Source organism: Drosophila rhopaloa, unplaced genomic scaffold, assembly GCF_018152115.1.
Source record: "Drosophila rhopaloa isolate 14029-0021.01 unplaced genomic scaffold, ASM1815211v1 contig_3, whole genome shotgun sequence".
Lineage (NCBI taxonomy): Eukaryota > Metazoa > Arthropoda > Insecta > Diptera > Drosophilidae > Drosophila > Drosophila rhopaloa.
In genome coordinates this window covers 2,049,029-2,073,710 of record NW_025335123.1, presented here as the reverse complement: position 1 = coordinate 2,073,710, position 24,682 = coordinate 2,049,029, and the positions used below count along the sequence as shown (strand labels likewise).

The following is a 24,682-nucleotide window of genomic DNA, read 5'->3' as shown; positions in this document are numbered from 1 at the left end:
TGAATAAAGTGGGGCTGCCATCAATCGTAATAAATTAGTCAACCACAATCGTTTAATTGTTCGTAAAATTAATGCTTTTTACACACATTGGCGAGTTCTTACACATTGCATAACAAAACTGTTCACTCTCACTACATAGTTAAAATAATTTAAACAACACAAACAAATACGAGTATGGATGGGGCGAGGAGTGTCCCTGGCAGAGGACATCCCCGGCTCGTGGTCCGGATTCCCACTCGACAAGTCGATCTCAGTACATGGGCTGTAGTAGGTACGCTCGCTTAGATACGGTAATGGTATATGGTAAGTATAGATTACGGATAGACCTATTCGTAGGGGGCTACGGTACATGTGCATGGGCATGGGGTGACCAAGTTTTAGCTTTAGGCGAACTACGAGTAACTCAACACCTCCCTTAAACAATTAATATGTACAGTTATTAACACACAACGTTGCTGCCACACGGTGTCGCCTCGGAGCCTCGGAGCTTTGGAGCCTCCTCTACCTCACGGAAATCCCGTTGATGGTAATCACGTTGCTGGCCACCGGCTCCGGCTCGTAGACCTCGTCATTGGAGCGCATCTCGTAGGGAGCGTCGTAGAACTGCTCGTTTGGTATCTGGTCGTATATGTTCTCTGCGGATAATAGTTAATAGTTGCCTTATTAGTGAGGAGGACGTGCCCCAATGGGATGTTCACCCACCTGACCGATTGTTGTTCAGCCTCTCCCCGTTGCCCGTGGCACTGGCATCGGGAGTGCCGGCGCCATTGGGGCGACCCGCTCCACCGTGGAACGTGTTGAACGTGGCCGAGGGATTGTTGTCCATGTGCATGCGGTTGTTCGCCTCCAGCGTGGAGTAGGACATCACGGCCGCGTTCCGCTCGTCCTTCGTCTCCGCCGCCTGCACGTTCTCCGTGTTCTTCACCGGACGCGCCTTGTTGCGGTACAGGAAGATCAGGCCGAAGATGGCCAGCAGGGCCACGATCACGGTGGCCCCGATCCCCACGCCGGTGCCCAGCTCCGAGCTCTCGTGCCCCTCGGCGGTGGCCAGCTCGCAGTGCGGCTGCTTCCCGCTCCAGGCCCCTTCCTCGGTGCACTTGCGCAGGTACTGCCCGATCCGGTTGTAGTTCGGGATGCAGTGGTACTCCGCGGAGCCGCCGTACAGCGTCGACTCGTTGACCACGATCACTCGGCCGTTCTCGATGGCCAGTGGGCGTCCGCAATCGACGGCTGAAAAGGGGAAAGAGGGGTCAATTACTCAGGGAATACTCTTGAGAGGGGACATTTCTATGGAGACTCATTTCTCTTATGGCTTCTTAAATTTTAAACGAGGACGGAAGCTAACTTCGGCAAGCCAGAGTTTTAATACCCTTGCAGACATATAAAAATAGAAAATGAGGGATATTTTCACAGCTTTTAACAATTATTCCTATGGAATCTATCTATCTATATATATCTATATATAGACGTCCGATCGGCAAGCGCTTTTACCCTGATCATGGTATGCGTAAATAAATATGACTTGGAAAAATTGATGTCAATAGCTTAAGCACTGCGCGACATAACCTTAAAAACATGAAATTTTAACCGATTTCACCCTATTGTTCCTATGGGAGCTATAGCATATAGACGTCCGATCGGGGCGCTTTTCAAACTTGATCTGCGTGCACACGTTTTAGGGCGACTGTGAAAGTTTCAGATCGCTAACTTTTAAGCTGAGCTCGCAAACGGTATTGAAACTGACGGACAGACGAACATGGCTATATCGACTCCCCTATTGATCCTGATCAAGAATATATATACTTTATGGGGTCGGAAACGTCTCCTTCACTGCGTTACAAACTTCTGACCAAAATTATAATACCCTCTGCAAGGGTATAAAAATATAATCTCTTACCGGCCTTATTTTCTATTGCACGTATTCGGTCCAAACTTTATTCAGGTAGCCTAACTAAATATAATTTCAACTCATTTCAGGTACAACGATTATAAGTTTTAGGTATATTTTTGACAATGCGGTCATTATGAATGCTTATATTTTAAAAAATCGTCATATAAGCAAAGGGTGACAAAAACTTTTTGGTCTTTACTAAAGACGTTTTCTTTATTTTGTGGTACATCATCATAATTTTAAGCCGTGTTTATTTAATAAAAAAGTGCTAGAAACAGCACAATTGAAGATTTAAATAATGGCGAATATTGATCGTTCTATTTAGTTTCTTAATCGAAATACATTTTTATTAAGTAAACCTATATTCTTATATGTTGTTTTAAGTTTACTATAGAAAAACCCATTATCTTTAAAGAAATAGTATTATTATATTCTGCAATTTAAAATATACAGGCGAACTAAAAATTAGCTGTAGCTACAAGGGGTTAAGCTATGACCAAATTAAAACCTTATTCATTCTGTGGAAATTTTTCTGATCTATTATAATTATTATTTCAGCTGAATTTAAAACAATGTGTATCTATTTAAATTTGTGAAAACACCATAGGTGTTATCCTGTTCGGAGTGTACTTACGTCTGCAGGTGGGGCTTTTGCCGGCCCACTTTCCGTTTTTCTGGCAGACGCGCGTGTCGTTGCCCATCATGATCCTGCCCTTGGAGCACTTGAAGGTCACCACCGATCCCACGGCCCGGGGTCCGGCCTCCACGATCAGGTTCTCACTGATGTTGGGCGTGTCGCAGACCACCTCCACGCACTCGGGCGCCTCGTGGCTCCAGTTGCCGTGCTCCGTGCACAGGCGGCGGGACACCCCGCTCAGCTTGAAGTTGGCGAGGCACTCGTAGAGCACCGCGGCTCCATAGTAGGTGGCGTTGGTGGCCAGGACCACCTTGCCGTTGTTAATCCCCTCGGGCGCTCCGCACTCCACGTCTAAAAAGGAGAATAATGATAAGAATTTGGTATATACAAAGTATACGGACATAATGCCTTTCTTTCATATTATTAGAGTCAGAAAAGTTTGAATAGATACAGTAGCGAAATTTAAATAGCATCGCGGTAATACTATTAGAAATAATGACAAAACGATTTAGTAATTGTTTAATTGAAATTCACGATAACGATTCTTAACCTACAAGGAGTTTTAGAGTCGTGAATTTATTTACGAGAGGAAATTAATATAATTAAGTTAATTTAACACGCGAAATCGCTCGCGTTTTTAATTTTGGTAAAACTAACTTTGCTTCTTATACTATGTGTAGAAGAAAGATTATTTCGATGCCTAATTTCTCTAGTTTTCGAGATATAAGAGGTTGGGCAAAACAATTTTTCTAATATTGGCATTACTGTTTACATAGGGCCCCTTAAATGTTATATATTGTAATATGTGAGCTCTGTTTGAGCCTGTAGGATATACATCGTAGGCATACTAATTTTTAAATGCTATAAAATAAACGAATAATATATAAATATCTATAATAATAAAACAAAAATAAATTTGTGTAGCCTTTAGACAGGTATACATACATACCTCCTAAGTTAAACCGCATATGCATTAAAATGTTACATTTATCTTTTGAACTTCTTCAATACGCAAACAAAGTCCACTAAATATCCCAGCCCTTAGCTCTCTTTTTCGCACTCTCCCCTACTATAGAATAATAAACTTGAAATAGTTAAGGGAAATAACTATTCGAGATTTTGCAGATTGAACTGCGCTCTTTCGACAGCTTTGGGTTTAGAACTAACAAAATAAAGGATTCCTAAAATGAGTAAATGTTTCCCATAAATTTAGTTCGATGATATAACACTTTAATAAACTAAGAAAATGTTTTGAAAATCGAATCAAAATCTCTGAGTTCCATATAACAATCAAGCAGAGCTCGCAAATAACTGTCGACCGTTTCTCGTTGTCTGCAAATAAGTGTCTTTTGCTGACTCTCTACGAAAAAACTCAGAGAGCAACCGACTTATGGGTTCTTGAATGAGCTCGCTCGCGCTCAGAGCGAAACCGTTATTTTATATACTGTTTTGTTCTGGTTGTTCCAAGACCGTTATGTCGTGTTCAGTGAAGAAAAAGGACTTTTACGTATGTATTGGTATACATCCACACGCATAGGCAAGCAAATCGTTAAGCGAATATGGAGTCGAAAGCTTGTTATCAAAAATATTTACAAATAAATGTTAATTTCTCTATTAAACCAATTATATTATTTCTTTTTCACAACAACGAAAGTAAATGTGAAGACCGTTTGCGTTGAGTTTTGGCTATCATACTCACAGACACATTCCGGGATACTGCCGCTCCATTGGCCACTATCCGTGCAGGTGGCCAGGGCCTCGCCCACCATCTTGTAGCCCCGTTCGCATCGGTACTTGGCCAGGGCGCCAATTCTGAAAGATGGCCACAACAATTAGGAGGGACTGGGGATGGGCAGGATGGGAACACTCACTTGTACGTCTGGGCGGTGTTCTGCGAGGACTCGGAGGTGCGGATCAGGGTGCGTCCGTACATGCGGTCGTTTCCGGTGACGGAGAGCAGACTGTGCGCGGCCAGCTTTGGTTCCGGGCAGCGAATCTCTGAAGGGAGGAGCACATTGCATGATCAGCTGGTTAGAGGGGGACTTCCCCATCGCCTTACCTTCGCACTTGGGCGACGTGTCGCTCCAGATCGCCGACTCCAGGCACTGCCGCTTCAACACCCCGCTGAGCTTGTGCGACTGGGCGCAGCTGAAGACCACCTCCGATCCCACGTAGGTGCTGTTGGTCACGTACTTGTGGCTGCCGAAGGGGATGGGCAGGATCTGGCCGCAGTCGATGTCTAGTCGGTAAAAAAAGAGGTAACTATTAATTTGCGATCTCCGAGATTTGCGGGATTACAAAGTAAATTCAGTAAATAATCACGATCACCAGCATAACGTGTCAGGGACTAAAAATAGACCTCAACAGCATAGTTTATGGAAATGCTATTGGCTTATAGGGATATGTCATTCACTTAATAATAAATATATTGCCTAATTAAAACTCATGATACAGGGTTTTAATATAAACAATATATACAATTTAGAAATAGTTGATTTTAAATAGCTTCACCCTTTCTATGAAAGATGTTGAAGTCTACAATTTGCTATAATGGTGACCGGAATTCACTATCACCGCACTCTTCACATTCATGACAGCATTTGAACGCTGTCACCTGCAAGTCCGCGTTGAAGTAAAACCTGAACAACAACTGCCATTTTTGACCATTCCACTTATAGTTAAAAATTTATGTTATTTCTGTTTCTAGTTAATGGTTTGTTATACCCGTTACTCATAAAGTACAAGGGTAAATTGTTTTCATTCGAAAGTATGTTAAGGTAGAAAGAAGCGTTTCCGACCCTATAAAGCTTATTGAGCTATTAAGCCATGTCCGTCTTTCTGCTCGTCTTTCTATCCGTCTTTTTGTCCGTCTTTCTGTCCGTCTTTCTATCCGTCTTTTTGTCCGTCCGTCTGTATGTCCGTATTTCTGTCCGTCTTTCTGTCCGTCTCCCTGTCCGTCTTTCTGTCCGTCTTTCTGTCCGTCTTTCTATCCGTATTTCTGTCCGTCTTTCTTTCCGTCTTTCTATCCGTCTTTCTGTCCGTCTTTCTGTCCGTCTTTCTATCTGTCTTTCTGTCCGTCTTTCTGTCCGTATGTCCGTCCTTATGAACGTCGAGATCTCGGAAATGAAGATGAAGGTTCTAGGTTTATAAATAATGAACTATAATGAAAACCGATGTCACTGGCATTGCTTTCCATTAACGCTAATGAAATGGCCAATTTATTACAACAGTAATGCGTCGCTCACAACTCTGATGAGCTGTGTTTGTTGGCATCACTTATTAGATATTTGGCGTTATCACGGGGAAAGCCCACAAATTCTGAACAGAGGTTTTTCCATCTCACTCCAGAACAGCTTATGGTCTAATCCTTGGACTTACATTCGCAGTAGGGCGCGTCGGCACTCCACTCGCCGCTGTCCAGGCACTCGAGCACCGGGGTGCCGTGCATGATGTGGCCGGGGTCGCAGTTGTACTGGATCTTCGAGTGGACGTTGTAGTCGTACCCGATGACGAACGACCCGGATGGAACGGGGGGCGTCTCGCAGGTGACCAGTTCGCAGACGGGCGCCTCGCCCGACCACTTCCCGTCCCGGGTGCAGTACAGCTCCGAGTTCCCGTCCAGCCAGTAGTCCTCGTCGCACTCGTACTTCACCACCGAGTTGACGGTGGTGGTGCCGTTCAGCAGGATCGCAATACCGCGGTTTGGCCTGGCAGGAGCCCCGCAGTCCACGAATCTGCAGGACGGGGGCTTGCTCGACCACTCGCCTCCCAGTCCGCACGAGATGATCTAGGATCAGAAACGGGAAAACCATTAGGGCCTGGACCATGGAATAGGTCAATCTGAACCTACCGCCTCGCCGACCAGCACATAGCCCGGCTCGCAAACATAGGTGGCCGTGGATCCAGCCCGCTTGTCGCTGAACCGCACATTGCCCCCGGTGATGGGCTGCGGATCCGGACACCAGTCCACCAGGCACTCCGGCTGCTTGCCGCTCCATCCGTCGACGGCACAGGTGCGGTTCTCATTGCCGATCAGCGTGTAGTTCTCGTGGCAGCTGTACGTGGCCACCACGCCAAAGCTGGTCCGCTCCTCCGACTTGTGGATGGACCCGAACTTCAGCTCCGGAAGGCTGCCGCAGTCCACGTCTGCGGAAAATTAAAGGAATTGAAGATCAGACAAGGGAGAATCATTAAATCTAAGATTAAAAGGCTACATTACACATATGATGCACACACAGTGCAAGCGTACAGTACATGAGTTAAAATACCTAGAAAGTAAATAGTTTTTAAACTTGATCTCCGCTAGCATAGCAACTAGAAACAATAGACTAGTCACATTTAAATACGTTAGAGAAGTATTTAGGAAGGCAAATCAGGCGATGTTACTTTTAAATTGAGAGATGCGAAAAGAAATTAAGTAACCATTCTCAGAAATATAGTTAAACAAACGAATGCCAGGGCTGACTGAATATGCCATAAGCAATCAATTAAGAGTTTAACAATCTGTATATAATATATATTATCTTATTATTATTATATTGTATAAAAAATAAATAACACAAGGAACAACAAATTAAAACTTGGTTTGGTTCGAAAAATGTTGATTTAGACCAGCTGATCCCACTACCCAATATAATGGGCATGAAAGTGTCCCTAATTGTTTAATGTTAAAGTCGACTGTAAATTGAGATGGTTAGAGCTACAAGGGTATAAAAACCACATTATTGAAACTTTTATGTACTCATTTAAGTCAACAATCCAAAGTCTCCTATGCTAAAAGTGCATTTCGAGCGAGCTTCAAACAAAAGCGCTAAGGCCAGCCATTACATAACGTCGCTTACACTTGCACGTCGGCGAGGAGCCGCTCCAAGTGCCGTCCAATCTGCACTCCCGTTCCGTCTGACCGAGCAGCGAGTGGCCCTTGGGACAACTGTATTGGATCGTCTCGCCCAGAGTGAACTTTTTGCCCATGACAGTGGTGTTTTGCTGGGCATCCGGCGAGCCGCAAGACAATGGAGCTGCCGGAAGAAGACAAGAAGGTGATTGGTGAACACACGGCACACGGCACTGACATCGGCACCGCCGATCCGGAGCACCTACAGTGTTGACAGATGAAGTGCAGGTAGTCCAGGTTGCAGCCCACGTCGTTCCACAGCCAATTCCGCCCTCCGTCCAGCACCACGCAGTTCTGCTCGCCATTGTAGTTGTTCGGCTGGTCCTTTCCCCAGGTGGGCTTCTGCACCACATCCCCTGAAAAGAGCAAAAAAACATGGGATAGTACCCAAGTTACAAGGATATGTTTCATACATTGGGATATAATAATCAGTTGAAGTCATACAAATGACTAAGAGAGAATTTGCAGAGTGTTGAATGGGATAATCTTAGAAAATGGGAAATTGCATTATACATTTTGATAAGGCTTTTATTATTGCTAGCTTCCTACCTCTTTACCTCTCTACTTCAATATATTCATCTCTAACCAACATTATAAACATATTTATAAAAAAAGATTTTAAAAATAAAGAGTAAAAATAATATATAAAAATGTAGCTTGTATAGATCACGATTTTGGGTAATTAATAAAGAATTGAAAGGTGAGAAATACGTAAATGTCTGAACAAGTTAAGAAAAGGTGCGTTAAGAATTGTATGGTTGTTAATTGAAAATAATTTTATTTCATTTGTGTTTCATTTAAGTAATTAAAAAGTTATTTTTATAAAAATCAATTTTTGTGTAAAGGCCTTAAATTTTGGTAATTTGAATTTATTAAAAGCAACAAGTAAATAAAACATTGGTAAACTAGGTATAACAAAGATATTATTTTATAATTTGTGGTGTTTGTTTTGTCTCAACATATCAATATAAAATTGAATGTCAGCGGCGATTTGCATATTATGAATCTAAAACTGAAAAATAACAATATGTTTATCCAAGGCTGACGAATCACAAAGTCGTCATCGGCAAAATATACATATGTATGCAAATTAAGGTGGTCAGACAAATAAAAATTATACTATCACCGTTAAGTGAGGTAGATTTTATTGTTCAAAATATGTAATGGAAAACCAACTAAAAACGTTGTTTTGGGCGTCTCGGAATATTCTCAAAGTTGTTGTAAAAATTACTCATACGTCACTGAATGGTAGCTAGAATAAGTGGTTTGATCAAAGGCAACAATGCGTATGAGTGATAAGCTCTGAAGTCAGTCAGGTTCTGTCACCCATAATGCATTTTATCCGAAATGCTCTCCTTGTGGAAAGACTCAAATGCACAAAACGGGTTTAAACACAAGTGGTTGGGAGTAGCACATTAACATTTGCATACTAATTTCTGTGCATATATACTCAATCGATTGTAATCGCTTGCGAAATCGATGCTGGGATTCACTTACCGGTGACCCACTTCCAGGTGCGAGAGGTGATGCCCGGCTCCTTCTGGGCACCGATCCAGACCAGCTGCGGCTTCAGTTCGCTCTTCCGGCGCTCCAGCTCGGACAAGATGTATTGGCTGGTGGCGCCCCGAAAGTCGTGCACCAAGTCGCCACCTGCAGCGAGGGAAGGGTACACATATGAGTAGTGGCATGCCACCAGGTGAACAACCCACCTGTCTGCTTGCAAATGGCCTGCGCCTTCTCGAAGCTTTCTCCTTTCGTGATATGAAAGTCGTAGCAGGTTTTCGAGAATGTCGTCACCACTGTGTCCACGCCGAGCTTGGGACTCAGGCAGCGGTCGACGGAGAACTCGTCGTTGGTGAAGGTCTCCACCTCGCACAGGCTCAGGCTGCCCTCCACGCCCACCAGCTGGATGGCCACGTACTGGCCGACGAGGGGGCGGGCGCAGGTGAAGGTCTTCACCACGCCCTCGTCCAGGGTGCCCGGGTACCAGGCGCACAGCGGGTTCCGCTGCAGGTCCGCGCTGCTGTTCCCCACCCGGATCTCCAGGTCCTGCAGCGGCTGGTGGCCGCAGCAGCCGCGCGTCGTGATCCGCACCACGTGCACCGCCTGCGGGGTCAGGAGGTCGACGCGCCACCACGGCGACGGCTCCTTCTGCGTCTCCGAGCACTCCTGACCGTCGGGATTCTGTGGGAGAGATACGAGATCAGCATATTTTCTAGGGGCTTTTAGACCAATGTAGTTATAATGTATAATGCTTATTAAGTTTGGAGTCTCGGAGATAATATTTGATAATATTACACATACGCCATGTTGGCTATGTGTGTAGCAACATGGCAAAGAAAAGTTTGAGTTGAAGAAAGATTTCTGTCAGACTATTTAAATTGTTTTGTTGCCAATACCTTTGATTGCCATATGTAATAATACAAATATTCGATAATATTACACATCCGCCATGTTGGTTCTGTGGGTAGCATCATAACCAACATGGCGTATGTGTAATATTTTCGAGTATTTGTTTTATTTCATTTGTCCAGAAAAGGTAGTGGCAAAAACAATTTAAATCGGCTATCAACTCAATCTTTTCTTAAAAGATCAAGTATATTCTGCGGCTAGACATAAGAGTGCGACATTGTGTTTCGTTCCTAAAGAGAATAGCAAAGTTTTTAATTTGTTTTGTACAAGCTTACAAAAATTACATTTTTTCACAATACTTTAGTTAATTTTATTTCTAAAATAATAATGACACGTTACTACTTAATCTAAAATTGAATAATAATTATAAATGTAATAAACTTTTGTAAATAAAACGTATACTAGGAATTGTTTTTTTACATAAAGCAAAACCCTCTAGACTTTATTTAATGTTACGTTCAATTTTGGAACAACAAATCTGTTTATCAAACATCTGTTTTGAATAAATTAGCATTTAGCATTGGCAAGCAAAATGTTTTTATATAGGAATCTATCTGAACACAACAAAATTAGCTTGATCAAATTGACATAGTTATAAAGCTATACAAAATGACACATAGTAACGTAGTATTAAAAGTTTTTCGTTGTTTATTGGCTTACTCCTTTAAATTAAACCATTTGCGTATTTTGTTTTTGCATCTAAACTCTTGAAGAGTTTTAACTATGAAAAATAGTTGTTCCAAAGTAAAAGGTAACGTAAAGTCACACTAACTGGAAGCCAATGGCACCCACACCTTAAAATGGTGTGGGATAAACTTAGTTTTGGAAATGTTTTTTTTACAATTAAGGAATAAAATAAATAAATTTCTCCTTGAATATAAGACTTACTAGTTTAAGGTAACGGTACTATTAATAGATGATTTACCATTTTCGTGGTCAAAACAGTTTACTATTAATTTTAACTTTAATCTTTGGGTAAATAACAATGTTTAATAGTAACCCTTACGTACTACGTAACGTATTGTGTAAGAGTAACTATTTCTATTTGATTAACCATTATCCATCGGTTAAAGAATTATTTGTTGGTCAATTTGGCCAATCTATTTTTTGAGTGTATTTTACATACCTAAACAACCTTTCATAACTAAAGATATGTTTGCAATACCTTATGCCACATACCTAGTCAATCTGTCATAGTTTAAGATAAGTTTCCAAACCCATATTAAAGGATATTGGAGTGCGGGGACTCACCTTGTTCCCCGGCTTGCCATCGTTCGCGTAGCTCGCAGGACCGCTGCGGGTGTAGGAGCTCTGGTTGACGGGCTTGCGGTAGGCCACGTTGACCCCGCAGAAGGGCAGGTCCCGCTCCCAGCCCGTCCGGGGGTCACACTTGACGGACGCCGAGCCGAACAGCTCGTAGCCGGCATCGCACTCGTAGTGCGCCTCCGCGATCTGCGAGTCGGCAGTGACGGTTCGCACCTTGGCATTCAGCGGCACCGCTGGCGGACCGCAAACTGGAAACAAAGAGCAGAAAGTATAATATAAAGATACAAACATGACAGAAGAGGTTTCAATTTTAAGCTCGAATGTCCCCGCAATACACTGAGCGAACTAGCTTTGACGCCAGCAAGTATTTTTCAAATATAATTCAATGCCAACGCCCTTTCCCATTTCACAAACAATGCTTTCCGAATACGGGTTGCATACATCATTTGCACAATTTGTTCTTAATATTAGATTATTTACTACTTAAGTTATATACTTTTAACATAATTTGTGTTTTTCACAGCTTTATGGAATAACTTTTGTTTGAACGTTGTAGTTTATCGATCCCTTTATGGTCCTAAATATAATATCTAAAGGGTATAAAATTTATCTGACATTCAGTAATAATGAGCCTTGATTATTGTTGTGCTCTTGCGATACTTTGTCGATAACCCAAAAATACCAGGATTATCGGTAATCTAAGTAAGTGTGATGAAAGTTAAGTGGAAAAATCGTTTTGTTATAGAAGAAATTAAAATGTAACCAACGTATGACCTTGAGTAATGCTGCAATCAGTTTTAGTAAGGAAAGGGCATCAAATAAAATTTAATTCGTTTAACAATCGCAATCACCGGATAATGTCGGTTTTCTATTACAAAAGCATAGTCTTACATGCTGGTTTTACAAGCAAGTTTACATGTTTTTTAAAATCGTTATTTATTTCGAAAATATCTTAAAAATTTGACTTCGGAAAGATTTGCTGAGGGTTCTCTAGGTTTGAGAGAGGAATCCAAAATTAATTAGTTGTTTTTGAAAAACCATTTTGGTTATCGTAAAAATAATTGCGATTTGATAACGTTATAGGTATTGGAGGATGGATCTGTCTTGACTAATTGAAGGGCAAGGGTAAACAAGTATGTAAGCTTATATGTAGGCAGATAAGGTTTCGTCAGAAGACTACTACCGAAAGCTCTGTTCTAGCTAAATACTTGAATCAATTTTTGCAATGACTGCAAAGAACCGTACATGTACTTCAGGTTGGGAATGGTCCCTTCTAGTTTTTTTGATTTATAAGATTCGAGGATGCAGTTTTATATGCCACCAAAGTCACACAAATCTAATTAGTTTCAGTCATATAAAGTATTGGTTCATCTTTCGAACTAATTTTACAAAATTGACTTTACTTCATTGCGTATTTAACGCTCATATAAAACAGGAAAGGAAGCAAACTTCGGCAAGCCAATGTTTACAAATCTACTGCTGTTGTACATTTCGATTTCTGTGCCTCCTCCACTGCGTTGCAAACTTTTGACTGAAATTATAATACCCTCTGCAAGGGTATAAAAACCAAAACAAATGGGTTTATCTGGTCCGATATTGTATTGCAATTTGGTATAACAAAATGAATTCCGTTGAAATGCATGTAAACGATATCTCATCAAATTAATATATGCAGATAAGCATTACAGGGTGGAAACCGATATCTTGGCAAATTAACATATGAATGAAAGAGGTTTTTCTTGCACTCTCTGTTAAAAGGGTGTACAAAAATATTTCGAGCACGGGGAGCCAAAAAACCAGTTAATTCGGAGCTTGCTGGCCAATTCCTTATATAGAAGTTCGCAAAAATCCCGCCTCTTTGCGCTTATTTCTGCGTGGGTATTTTCTTTAGCTCTCACCTTTGTTTCCCCTGACCCGTGCAAGACTATTTTTATTTTATAAACGAACAGTTTGAGCTAAGAACTTGTGAAAAGTATTTTTCCTATTCCCATCATGAATATGCAGGAGCCTGGGCCCATGTATATTTTCTGAAATTCAACGTTCACACAATTGTTTCTCCCCAAATGGTGAGCAAGCGGCTAATTCTCAAAAAGTGTACATAGTTATGTATATTTGGGCCTCAGTAGTTTCATCGAGAATTAAGTGGCCATTAGTGGACCAGCGAAGAGTGCGAAACGGTTTGCAAACTTGTTTAGTGGCCAAGTCAAAGGGCCAGAAACAAAAGCCAGTCTGTCTCCAAGGAGAACCGATTTCCGAGGCGAAAAGTGGTTACGAAATCCGGAATGAGGGCTGTGGCCTAGTTATTTATGCGCTTGCTGCTTTTTTCTGTAGTTTTGGTTTTCATATACTCCCACAAAGAGCGGCACCTGCAGCTCAAATCTAACAGTTTTTTTATTGGTATAGATTTGAGCCGATATTTTGATATCAAATTGAGTACATACATAAAACAACACTGTGGGGCTTTGGTTTTATACTTCTCAAGTAAACTCAAACTTCAACGATAAAATCAAGATCTTTTCATACCCTTTATTATAGGAATAAAAATTCTGACACTATCACTTATTTTGTAATACCTTCTCTTGTCAATTACGAACAACTAAGCATATTTTTCACATCAGTGAATTGCAAAATGTGAAGGCATTAAATATTTTTCCCATATTTTGAAACCTTTTTCATAATATGTGCACTTTTAAAAATTGTTGTTCCATTTTACATTCCTTTATCCCTACGAAAATAAAATTTATCGATGAGTACTTTTAGAATCCGATGTGCAAATTACCAAAACTCTAAAAATGTTGAACAGTTCAAAATTGTCTCTTTTTACGCTAAAAATAATTTAATTTATTTGGAAAAAATTGAATGGGTATTAAAATGAAAGTCAACATATAAGATTAAGAAAGTAAAATATTGCTCTTAAATGTAATAATTCTTAATTCGGATTTTCTAAATAACACATTTTATGTTTTTAGTACATATAATTTTATGTTTTTACTCAGAGACATAAAAAAATGTTACATTAAATATTTCGATCTTTAAATTTAAAATGAATTACCATTAAACAATACTTGGAGATTGTTATTTGAACAAAATGATTAAAAACGTCATAATGGGCGGTCCTATATTACGTCATAATAGTTTTAACGTTTATTGACACCCCTTACCCTAATGTTATTCGTCATACAAAAATATCCAACAAGTCTATAGACGTATAGACGTCATCTTGCTGAACCTTTTCGTAATGTAATATATGGACGAATAGATGTGAAGGATACAACTAAATAAATAGTTTTTTAATGTTTTAAGAAACATTATTTACAAAAATGCACTGCAATAAAAAGTCCTTTTCTTAAATACGACACATATTTCCAAGCGCATGAGTCTCACCAAGTAATGTGTAACAGTATTTGAATAAAAGAAAGAAAAAATTCGGTATAAAGAAAATCTGTTTATAAGTAAGGGGTCCTTTTAGCACCCTAAATACCCTAAACTAGGTTTAAATGAATAATAAATAAGAAAACCATATATTATTAGGTAATGACAAGCTTTACGTTAAATAAGTCCATCATGAATCAACATATTTATAAATGTTTACATATATATGCATGTTTTGAAGAAAGTGATACCTAACCCAAGATGAAAATAAAATTTATTAGTTTTCAAGCAAGAAAATTAAGCCGGGATGACTGTCAAGAGAGAAAGGGAATAGTTTGAAAGTGTTCTGTAAAAATTCTTTTAAAACAATGACAGGATTCAAAGTAATTATTTCAAAATAAATACAAGGGAACGAAATTGTTTCTTAAGAGTTTAACCTTAGATTTAGTAGTGAACGGTCTGTAATTGAAGATTTGGTTACTTATTTGTAACCTTTCCAAGTTAAAGTGCATTTATATAAGTGATTCTATAATTTGTTTCCGTATATGTGACCAAAATACAAACACCTTAAAAAACAACGAAGAGTTTTTCATTTTTATTTTCCTACCCATAAAAAAAGAAGCATTTTAAACCTTACTGGCTCACACTTAAATAACAAATAGGAACGCTACATTTGAGTGTCCAACTATCAAATACAATTTCATAACAATGATGAATTTATCTGATATTTTACATAACGAGATAAAGCATCATAGAACCAAAAGTCCAGTACTCGAGATATAGGACAACAATGGTTTTTAATCCGATCAAACTTAAGGGATATATATTTTTAAAAACAACTACATTTAATACTTAACAGTAATAATACATACATAATAATACTTAATACTTTATAATACAAGGAGTAAAAGAGCGAAGCCGGTCTAGTGTATACTCGTATATTTACTATATACATATATGACGTATGCAATAAGCATATTAACATTAGCTAATACATTTGCCTTGCATCTAGAAGGGCTCAAAAGCTGCGGGTTGCCGAAATCAGCTTTATTTCTTGCTTTAAATTGAAAACAGTTAGATCTCGTATTCTTTGGAGATGTTAATGCTTCGCACGAGAATTTTGCATATGCGCGTTCTTCGGAGTGGTGGTGGCTTGGAACTAAGCCATCAATATTTTCGGGCTGCAGCTGTTGAGAAAAAGCGGCTTTGCGAAAAAAAAAAACTTAGCGCAGCTGCCACGATGATGTTATTTTTTCCCAACAGCCAAAAAGCTGTTATTGTTATGAGTTTTGGTCGCATTCATCCGGTTTTACTGGTGTCAATGCTCTTCCTACACACTCCGATCCACCCTCCTCCTCCGAGAAGGGAGATTTCTGGAAGGGCGTGGCAGGCAGCGAAATCGAAATGAAGGAAATTGTGTTTAGAGTCACAGAATGCATCGCATTATTCAGACTTGATTTGAAAGACCCACAGTGGGTATCAGGGATCAAGAGTGTATATTAAATCAATAAGGCACAGTATGCGAACATAATTTTATACACTTGCTGAGGGTATTCAAATTTAAGTCAAAAAATTGATACGCAGGGATATAGTTTATATTTATAAAGTATTTTTGTTTTTGATCTGCATCAACAGTCGAGTACATGTCCGCCATGTCCGTCTAATTTTAAAAGTATCAAAATAAAACTATACAAAAAGTGTCCTTTCCATTAAAAGTTACTACCTGTATGAGTCAGAATGGGCCGGATCCCATGAGCATATCAAAAACATAATTTAAATATACTTGAAAATATATTTTTAAAAAATCAGAAAAACGGTTATAGTTTTCATTAAAATCCGACGACTTATCATGTATCTGGCATAAGAACGATTGCTCAATTTATACGGAAGTCCACGAAAATATGCACAACTTATATTGACATTTTAGTTAAAATAGTATGTTTTTAATTTCATAAACTTCGGACGACCATATCATATAGCTGCTATAAGAACGTTCGAACAGTTACCATAAAAAACTACATAGCTCTGTTGTTTTGAAACATATAAAATCGATATACGCCATACGCCATACGCCATTAATCATAATGTTGGTCGTTTTATAGAATAATACTTTTCATTTTAGTGTTAAGCAATACTTTTTCGAATTCTTACATTTTTTAAGGTAAAAGATAAATCAACGTTTTGTATTACCAGTACAAAAAGAGTATTTTACCTTTTTGAACTTCCAAATTGCCAGCAACCATTTTTGTTTGTTTTCTGAATTATTTCCCGAAATAGGGTTCTCCGATCCCACTATGCTATTGATGATTCAAAACTATTGCTATTGCTCTTTCCCTCGGGTCCATTTTTTTTTAGCTTCACGGATCTTAAGTCAAGGATTATACACGCTCAAGGTCTTAAAAAAAAACGCTTAAAAATAGTATTTTTGAGAGCGGGAAGGCTTCTCTGCCCAACCTCGAATATCTACAATACATATTTAAATACCCTATTTTACCACTAACAAACATCTAAGTTAGGCAATTAAAATAAACTTTTGATTCCATTGAATGCAAATCCAGATAGGTTTTCTGACCTCACGACTGACTTGCGAAAAGATCTGGTTATTGGTGTTTGTGAGGTAAATACCTAAATATGACACTGTTCGTCGATATGTTTACTGTTAGAAAGGTGCCCCGATTGCCGATGTGACAACATCGGGAGTCGATCATCCAACGCCAATCGCCAAGGGAAATTGTAATTTGGCGCACGTAGGGGGGCGCAATACCTGTAAGCTCGTAAACGCGGTGAAATGTACAAACGCAATCACGTATTGCAAGACAGTAAGACAGTACGACGGCAATACGGCAAGTCGACGACGACGTGAACTTGTGAAACTTTGAGGCTTGAGGTAAGAATGTCACAAGCAAAGTGGCTTCCTCAAGACGACGACATGGCCAAGACTCGAATACATCAGCGCAGAAGTCGTTCAACCACACCGACTGAGCCCGAACTGGGAAACTTTCACTGCTTCTCTCCAGCTGGCTGTCCATTTCACCGCCCCTCCCTCCACGTGACCCAAAAGAGTTAGCCCCATTTATTCCCTTAAAACGCAAACAGGCCGGTGCCATCCGCTTATGTTTTATGGCCATTTTGAGGGGGGCTGTGAAATAATGTTCAATTCAATGCCTGCATAACATGGGATTCACTTCGCAAATGGTTTTAAATACTGCAACAGCGAAGCTCTCAAATAATAGTTGCTTTTGGTCAGCAAAATGCACTAAAGTGCTTGCCCTTCTCGATTTTACGCTTATTTCTAAAGAACTTCGGGCACAACCTTTTAAATTTGAATAAACTGAGTTTTTTCTAAACAGTCGTGCTCTAGATATTCAAATATTGATTTTAAAGAAAGATCCACGAAAACCTGCGAAATGTTTTGTTTTATATTTACGCAATCAATTGAGGCCGCTGAACTCGTTAACGTAACTCATAAAATCTTCGCACATTAAAAAACAAATAGAAAAACAAATGCAATAGCTTTAAAAAAAAACTATACTTATCAAAAAATTGTTAAAATAATGGCTGGGCTAAATTGATTTAAGAATTTTCGGTCTTGGTTTTTCGGCAAGACTTTCTTTCTTAATCTACAAAACCAACAATTACAATGTCCGTAATTTAAAAACAAATAATTAATGGTCTTAAATTAAGAATTTCGGAATGGGACGGAAATATCCGAAAATGAATAGGAAAGTAATAAGATTATCGACATAGTATACAGTACAGTATATACGCATTTAATAGATATATATGTTTTCTACGTTTTTATCAAATGCCCATAAATTTGTTAAAAAATCGAAATGATTTCATTACTTTATATCAATATATAGCAGTTTTACAGCCCCATAAACATCGGCTTTCCAATAGACTTATTGTATTTAGTCGCAGGCAACAAAATTATATATTTCTATTGGTTCAAATATATTTAAAAACATAATCGATGTACAAAGTATATTTACTAATGAGCATCAACTGCCGGTTCGATAAAGTGATGACTGTATTTTTATGAGAAAAACACAAATAAATTATACCTTTTTTGTTTGTAAGGTGTGGTATTTGCGATATCACGTTTTGAAGAAAATCATGACTTTAAATTGTTTTAATTCAAACATCTTTAATAGGATGATTTCCATTTAATGAGATGCATAGCACATGAGAGCTTAGATGCGATTTATTGGATTGCATTTTAATTACAAGAAAAATGAAGTGCAATAACATAATAAAAGGTAAGTTTAAGTATCTTTTCGCTTCTCCACAAATTTACTGGTTTTTGAAAACTCAATATATTTTTAAATTACATAAACGTGTGACAGAAAGTGGTGGATATCTTTACATATTGATTATAGACATTATTTATATAGCAATAAAAGTAATAATAAAGTGAAATGCAATTAGTGAGATCTGTATATGTATATTATATAAGATAGCTTGGTGGATAACTACCACTCTTCATATAAATATACAAGTATATAGCTTATAAATGCCATAGGTATTAGGTATTATATTCATGGCAAATTTGGAAGGTCCCTCCATTTCGAATAAAAATTATAAACGCCGCAAACCGATTTGACCGGTGAGTTTGAAATAAATACCGACCTACTTGCGATGTCCCCAAGACAGAGGAATGACTTGAGCAAATGACTTAAAAAATTCTCACAATGGTGACCCCGTTTAACGACTCGAATAAATGACTTCAAAACTTCTCATGGCGGTGACCTCATTTAGTGGTGCTAATTGGAAAATAGAGTGCATGGGCGAGTGGGAAAGCCAAATATTTGGGCCAGCTCTGCTGGATGCTCTTAAAACCGCCGAGTTGTTGAACTTACTTTGGCAATTTCCAGCTGTGCACAGTACAAGCAGCAGCAGCAGCAGCATAATGGGGATCGGGGGCATTGCATTTGGAAGAGTCATGGCTCTTTTGGGAGCCACCAGTGAGCCACCACGATTACGATGACTGCGATGGGAGGTTGCGAACAATAAGTTGCAGCAAAACATTGTTCGCCGTTCGCAGCTGATAATTTTCCCGCTGCTGTGTTTCCGATGCCGATGCTCCTGAAGTTGAGTTGATGATGCTGTTGATTACAATGGTAGTGCCGTTGGTGAGGCTGCTGATTAGCTCGGGCCTTAGAGGTGTTGTTGTGGCATCGCCAGCGATTAATTCATGCATACACTTGGCGGTTATTTATATTTATATTCGTATTTATGTTATGTTATGAAGATATATGCACATGTGTGAGTACGCATGGACATGAGCGTGTTGCGTTCATTAAGGTTTCACTTTGCATTCACACTGAATTTCCACCGCCTAATTACGATGTTTTATAATACTGCATACTGCATACTGCAAACTGCATAAAGCCAGGCACATTGTGATAATCGTGAAAATCGGACGGTCGGCCGTTGACTCCTCCCTCACCTGTCCGCAGTTCCGATCGATTCCGATCGATGGCGATCGATTCCGGTCACTTGCGATCAGATCGAAACCGCTTTCCTAAGTTCCCATACTTTATGCGGCTGACCGCTCCAATCGACTCGACTCGATTCGGCCACACTCGATTGCTTCGATCGGAAAAGTAAAAGTAAACTTTAAATGGCTTCCCTTTTCGGGCCGAAAGCCTGGCATGAATATTCAAAAGAATTAGCGGACTGCAGAGAGCGAATATGTGCATAGACACCAATGAAATGAAATGGCCTGAGGGCGAGTTGTTTTGGAGTTGCTTTCAAGGTTGCTACTGCCACACGGCTTTGTGTGGTTCGTAGAGTAGAGTAGAGTATTTTGGGATCGGACAAATGCTGCTAGCAGAACCCAATTCGACGGTTTCACTCCGCCGGGGGACTTGGAACTGGGGACTCGAAACTGGGCACCATCCGGTGTTCGGATCGCAAGCAACTTTCGTGAGAGCGTATATATCTTTCACTAATTATCGGCTACTGCTGCGGTCGTAGCCTCTGGTGAAGAGATCCGAGCTGAGGAAAGTTTCGGCTCTGAATCGGAATCTGGGCAATCGACGGAATCGGCTTGGGCACTCTAATTCGATATCGGTGGTGCTAATTTGAGCCGTGTGTGAAAGTACATGGCTGCGATGCTGGCGAACTAGAAACAGAAATATTGGGGCACACACTAACACTCAATCAGATCGAAAGACTTGTGCGATCCGAACCGTTCCCGATTTCATTTGCATATCCACGTACGAGTCGTGAGCGGGCAACAGTCATACCACAATATACCACAATATACACACAGTACACATGGGCATGATTCAATATGACCGAATTCAGCCAGAATTGGCTGCCATGGGCGTCTCTCAGTCACTCAGTCTCTGACCAGTTCACACAAAACAAAACCACTGGAACAAAAAGCACAAACGGAAAGCAGGCCTTCGCAGCGCGGCTTGGATTGCACCTTCAGTCCGCAGGAAAATGGAAAAATTAATGGCTACCTATGAACGTGAACTTATTTCTCGTTTAAGCGACCTGGCTGCATTTGCACGAGTTACTGCAACGGCGAAACAAAAACCGCCGTTTTCCGATCCGAACTCCCAGCACGTCTGCTCGGAATGAAAGTTGACTTATAACTGGTTTTCCTGTCCCACAGAAGTTGCCAACGAACCACTACACAACACCCGACCAAACCCGATCCGTTCCGATCCGAGTTGCGCTCAACTGGCTACTGCGCATGTGCAGCGACGAGCGCATGAGCCGACTTGGATGCCGCACTGTGGGGGCCATCCACCAGTGGTTTCTTAAAATATGTTTTATCTTTAAAAATCCTATATAGCTTGAAAGATATTTCAAGCGTTTCCGCGTAACGAAACTCGAACTTTTTCCTGAGTTATAGCGCTTAGAATAAGGTTTTTCCCATTGATGATTTAGTATTTTTTCAAGCTAACCAGCATTTCCAAGTCTGAAAATGCGATTTTACACGAATTTGAATCTTACATTCTATATATATTCCTTTTCCTCTTATTGTACGGTGTATCATAAGAATCTGTTCAGATGCTAGGAATTTCTGTCATTGCCTATCTTTATGGGAAATGTACACTCGCCCGCATATCTCTGCGTACACCCCAAAAAAATTTCAAAATCTAACTTTAAACCCTGGCTGTTCGGCCATTTATGCCTATATTCAACCCATTCTTTTTTTTAACCATAATTATAATTTATTGTATTCATTGACGTATTTTTTTTTTAATTATTCAACAATGTCTTATATTTTATTTTCAATTTTAAACTTATCACTACCAAAAATAGCTAGAGACTTGAAACTTTCGCAATTGTATTTGAAAAGTTTGAAAACGGAGCTGATTGGGCGTTTATATTATATAGCTGCCATAGATACGATCGGGGTTTTTGAAGTAATAACATAATGTTTTTATCCTGTTATTGGGATAATACTTAATATCTTGAGTTTTTTCAATAATGGATTACTGTATCCTATTAACGTCATTTATCTGCCTTACTGCCCGTATGGTTCTATGCGGATTATTCGCGCAGTGTATGCTGTCAACATAAAACTTTCCAAATCGTATTTTTTAAGTGTGCATTGGTAATGTTAATAAACTTGCCAATCTGACGTACGTATATATCATTTAGCTGCCACAGGAACAATCTGGTAAAATTTATATTTTTATGAAATAATATTCGAATATCTCGCTATTTATGACCTAATATGAAGGTTTTATATCATTTCGGATTTATTCATGAGTTGAGTAACCATAGCGCTCAATTTTGCCGTTCTCTTTTGGAATATTTTATAAAATTCCAATTCTGACAAAATTTTCAATATTTATTATATTCCAATATTCCAATTAATATTTCTGAAGTTTTATGCTTTTTTCTTCCAAAACAACAAATTTGACTTGATTTTTCATGTGACATCTTTTGGTTATTTTCGTCTAATCCGAACTATTTCCACTCGCAATCTGCATACGGAAGTGCCGATATCATTTCAGTTGAGTAGGGTAATTATTTTGACCAGTAAATGTGGTCGTTGGCCCCATTGTGCACCGCTGCCGCCATAAGGTTGATTGGTCGGTTGCCTGCTTGGCTGACCGATCGTCTTATACACTTGACAACATTCATAACATTCATTTCAAAATATTGTACATTTTCCCATTATTGTAAAAGAATCGCACAATTTTAGAGCTTTGTTTCCCAGTTTCCCTTTTTGAGCAAAATGTGCATTAAAGGAACTTGGGGTACTTAGAAGTTCTCCCACACTTATCTTAACAGCCAGATCCGAAAGCGACCTTTACAGTTATTAGCTTATAAACCAGTTCTGAGCCGAAAGATACTTAATTGTTTTAAACCAGAAAAATGTATATTTTTTATTTATCATTGTAGACGGCATTTTACGTAGTGACGAATCGCACTCCGTATGGCCGCAGAATTAAATATTTGCTACGATGGTTCCATCAAAACAAACAATATATTGATCGAAAGGTATTGTTATCCTCTTTGAATAAAACTTTCATACTTTCAAAATATACATAGCCATTTAAGAGTCGACTAATTTGGAAGAAAGGGGGTGAAAGTAAATAGGTTACCTTTGTATAAAACGTTGTACTTGCTTACGCAAATGTATAGTCTTTTTTCGTCACAAGATTGGGTATCTTAAGTGTTGGTTCTTGAAGGTGCGATCGTCACTACTTCCTTACCTCGTTTACATTACATTTTGTGTAAGGTATATTTAATGGAGATCCGGATCCCAGAACAATCTCCGTGAGATCAGCTCTGTCGTTGTGTTTCACTTCATAAAATACATTCTTGAATCGCTGGACTGCTTTTTCTGAATCAACTTGGTAGTCATTAGACTTTTATGAACCAACCCCAAAAAATGTTAAATAACAATTAATTTAGCTTTCTTGTTTGCAACTTAAGCAACAGTAAATTAAGAAATACAGTTATATAAAATACATATTAACTTCAAATTATTACAATTAATTCATGTTAGTAGGGAAGTTACTCATCGCAGCACTTAGAAAGGTTCTTTTAAGTTTTAATTTACGGATTGCTGTCAGCAACAAATGCGATTACTCTGCAAAGCCTAGTTGCTATATCAGAACTGTTCATAAAAATAAATATGCAACACAATAAATAAAATAAGATAGTTTTTACAAGTGTACCAGACTCATTTACCGCACGGTAGGGTAGTTCGGTTTGTTTTCGCTGGTCGAAAGACCGTGATGTCTGGTCTGTCATGGAGTAGCGTTGTTGCCGCCGCGAAATACAATATGCGCAATCGCAGAGCTTTACACAACTCGCACGAGAGTCGACTCAAGCGATCCATGTACTGCCCTCCGCGGAAGTCTACCCAGTCTTTAAACCCGAAACTCAGAGGCTAAACACTGCCATATATTACACCCTTCTCTGAATTCATTTTGCCCCTATACTGTGTTCTGATCGATCAAAACATTATTTGTAGTAAACAAATTTAAGTTACTTTACGATACATTTTTATTTTGAAACGGCATTTTCTTGGCCCAAGTCGAAATCAAACGTATTAAGCTGCTTCGAAAATGGTCTGATGAACATATGGTATATATGTATGTTTGCACATACAAAGGTGGATGAAAAGCGTACAAACTTTTACCGCCAAAAAATGCTCTGCACGAAATTTGTGTAAATTTTGCAATTAGCGGGGGCGAAAAGGCGCGTGACCAAAATCAGAAACAAACTTGATCTGCGCTAGCATCACAAGAGCATTGGTAATAAATCTGGTGTTCATAGGGATGTTTCGGATGAAAGAGAATATATTAGCGTTAAAAACACAACATAGTCATGCTTTCACGGGAACAGAGTGAGTGGGGTAATAAAGTGATGTAAACTGACTACCGTCCTTACTCTCATCGTGCAGAAATTATAAAACTCGTAAAAAATACTCTTATTCTATTTAGACGAGATATGGCCTATTGAAAATTCTTCTTGACAGGGTGCATGATGTCGCCTTAATTTTAAGATACGCCCCACAAAGACTCTTTTTTTCAGCTGGATTTATATTCAATTTAAAATGTAACTGTTATACTGTTTTATATAAAATACAGATGCCTTGGAAACTGAGGAAAAAAGATAAGTGCTTAGAATATTATAATTGAAATCAACAGAATATTAGAAAAAAACAGATGCCTTTGAAACCGATAAAGAAGACGATAAGACGTTTAGAAAAGGCCTGATGAGA

At 39.2% G+C, this 24,682-nt stretch overlaps 1 protein-coding gene across 7 annotated transcripts; it reads right to left on the bottom strand.

Annotated features, from left to right (window-relative positions):
* Nucleotides 1-27: 27 nt before the first annotated feature.
* LOC108044880 (sushi, von Willebrand factor type A, EGF and pentraxin domain-containing protein 1) lies at nucleotides 28-21,157 on the bottom strand. 7 transcript variants are annotated; one of them, XM_044461134.1, is made up of 15 exons: nucleotides 20,946-21,157; nucleotides 19,332-19,853; nucleotides 11,086-11,348; nucleotides 9,132-9,606; nucleotides 8,920-9,072; nucleotides 7,629-7,778; nucleotides 7,370-7,546; nucleotides 6,379-6,674; nucleotides 5,907-6,315; nucleotides 4,588-4,767; nucleotides 4,400-4,526; nucleotides 4,228-4,340; nucleotides 2,526-2,879; nucleotides 703-1,230; nucleotides 28-635 (listed from the first exon to the last, which is right to left on the bottom strand). In XM_044461134.1, the coding sequence occupies exons 2-15, from the start codon at nucleotides 19,498-19,500 to the stop codon at nucleotides 502-504; spliced, it is 3,528 nt and encodes a 1,175-aa protein (XP_044317069.1). In that variant the 5' UTR covers nucleotides 19,501-19,853; nucleotides 20,946-21,157; the 3' UTR covers nucleotides 28-501. The 7 variants fall into 7 exon arrangements, with proteins under 7 accessions (XP_044317069.1, XP_044317072.1, XP_044317071.1 ...); XM_044461137.1 differs by having other exon boundaries at nucleotides 19,332-19,577; XM_044461136.1 differs by having other exon boundaries at nucleotides 20,980-21,157.
* Nucleotides 21,158-24,682: the final 3,525 nt, after the last annotated feature.

Coding starts and splice junctions, on each gene's coding strand:
- LOC108044880 (XM_044461133.1), bottom strand. Junction 9,607..11,085: donor ATGGCAAGCCGGGGAACAAG/GTGAGTCCCCGC, acceptor TCTCTCCCACAG/AATCCCGACGGTCAGGAGTG. Junction 7,547..7,628: donor GCACTTCATCTGTCAACACT/GTAGGTGCTCCG, acceptor TTCTTCCGGCAG/CTCCATTGTCTTGCGGCTCG.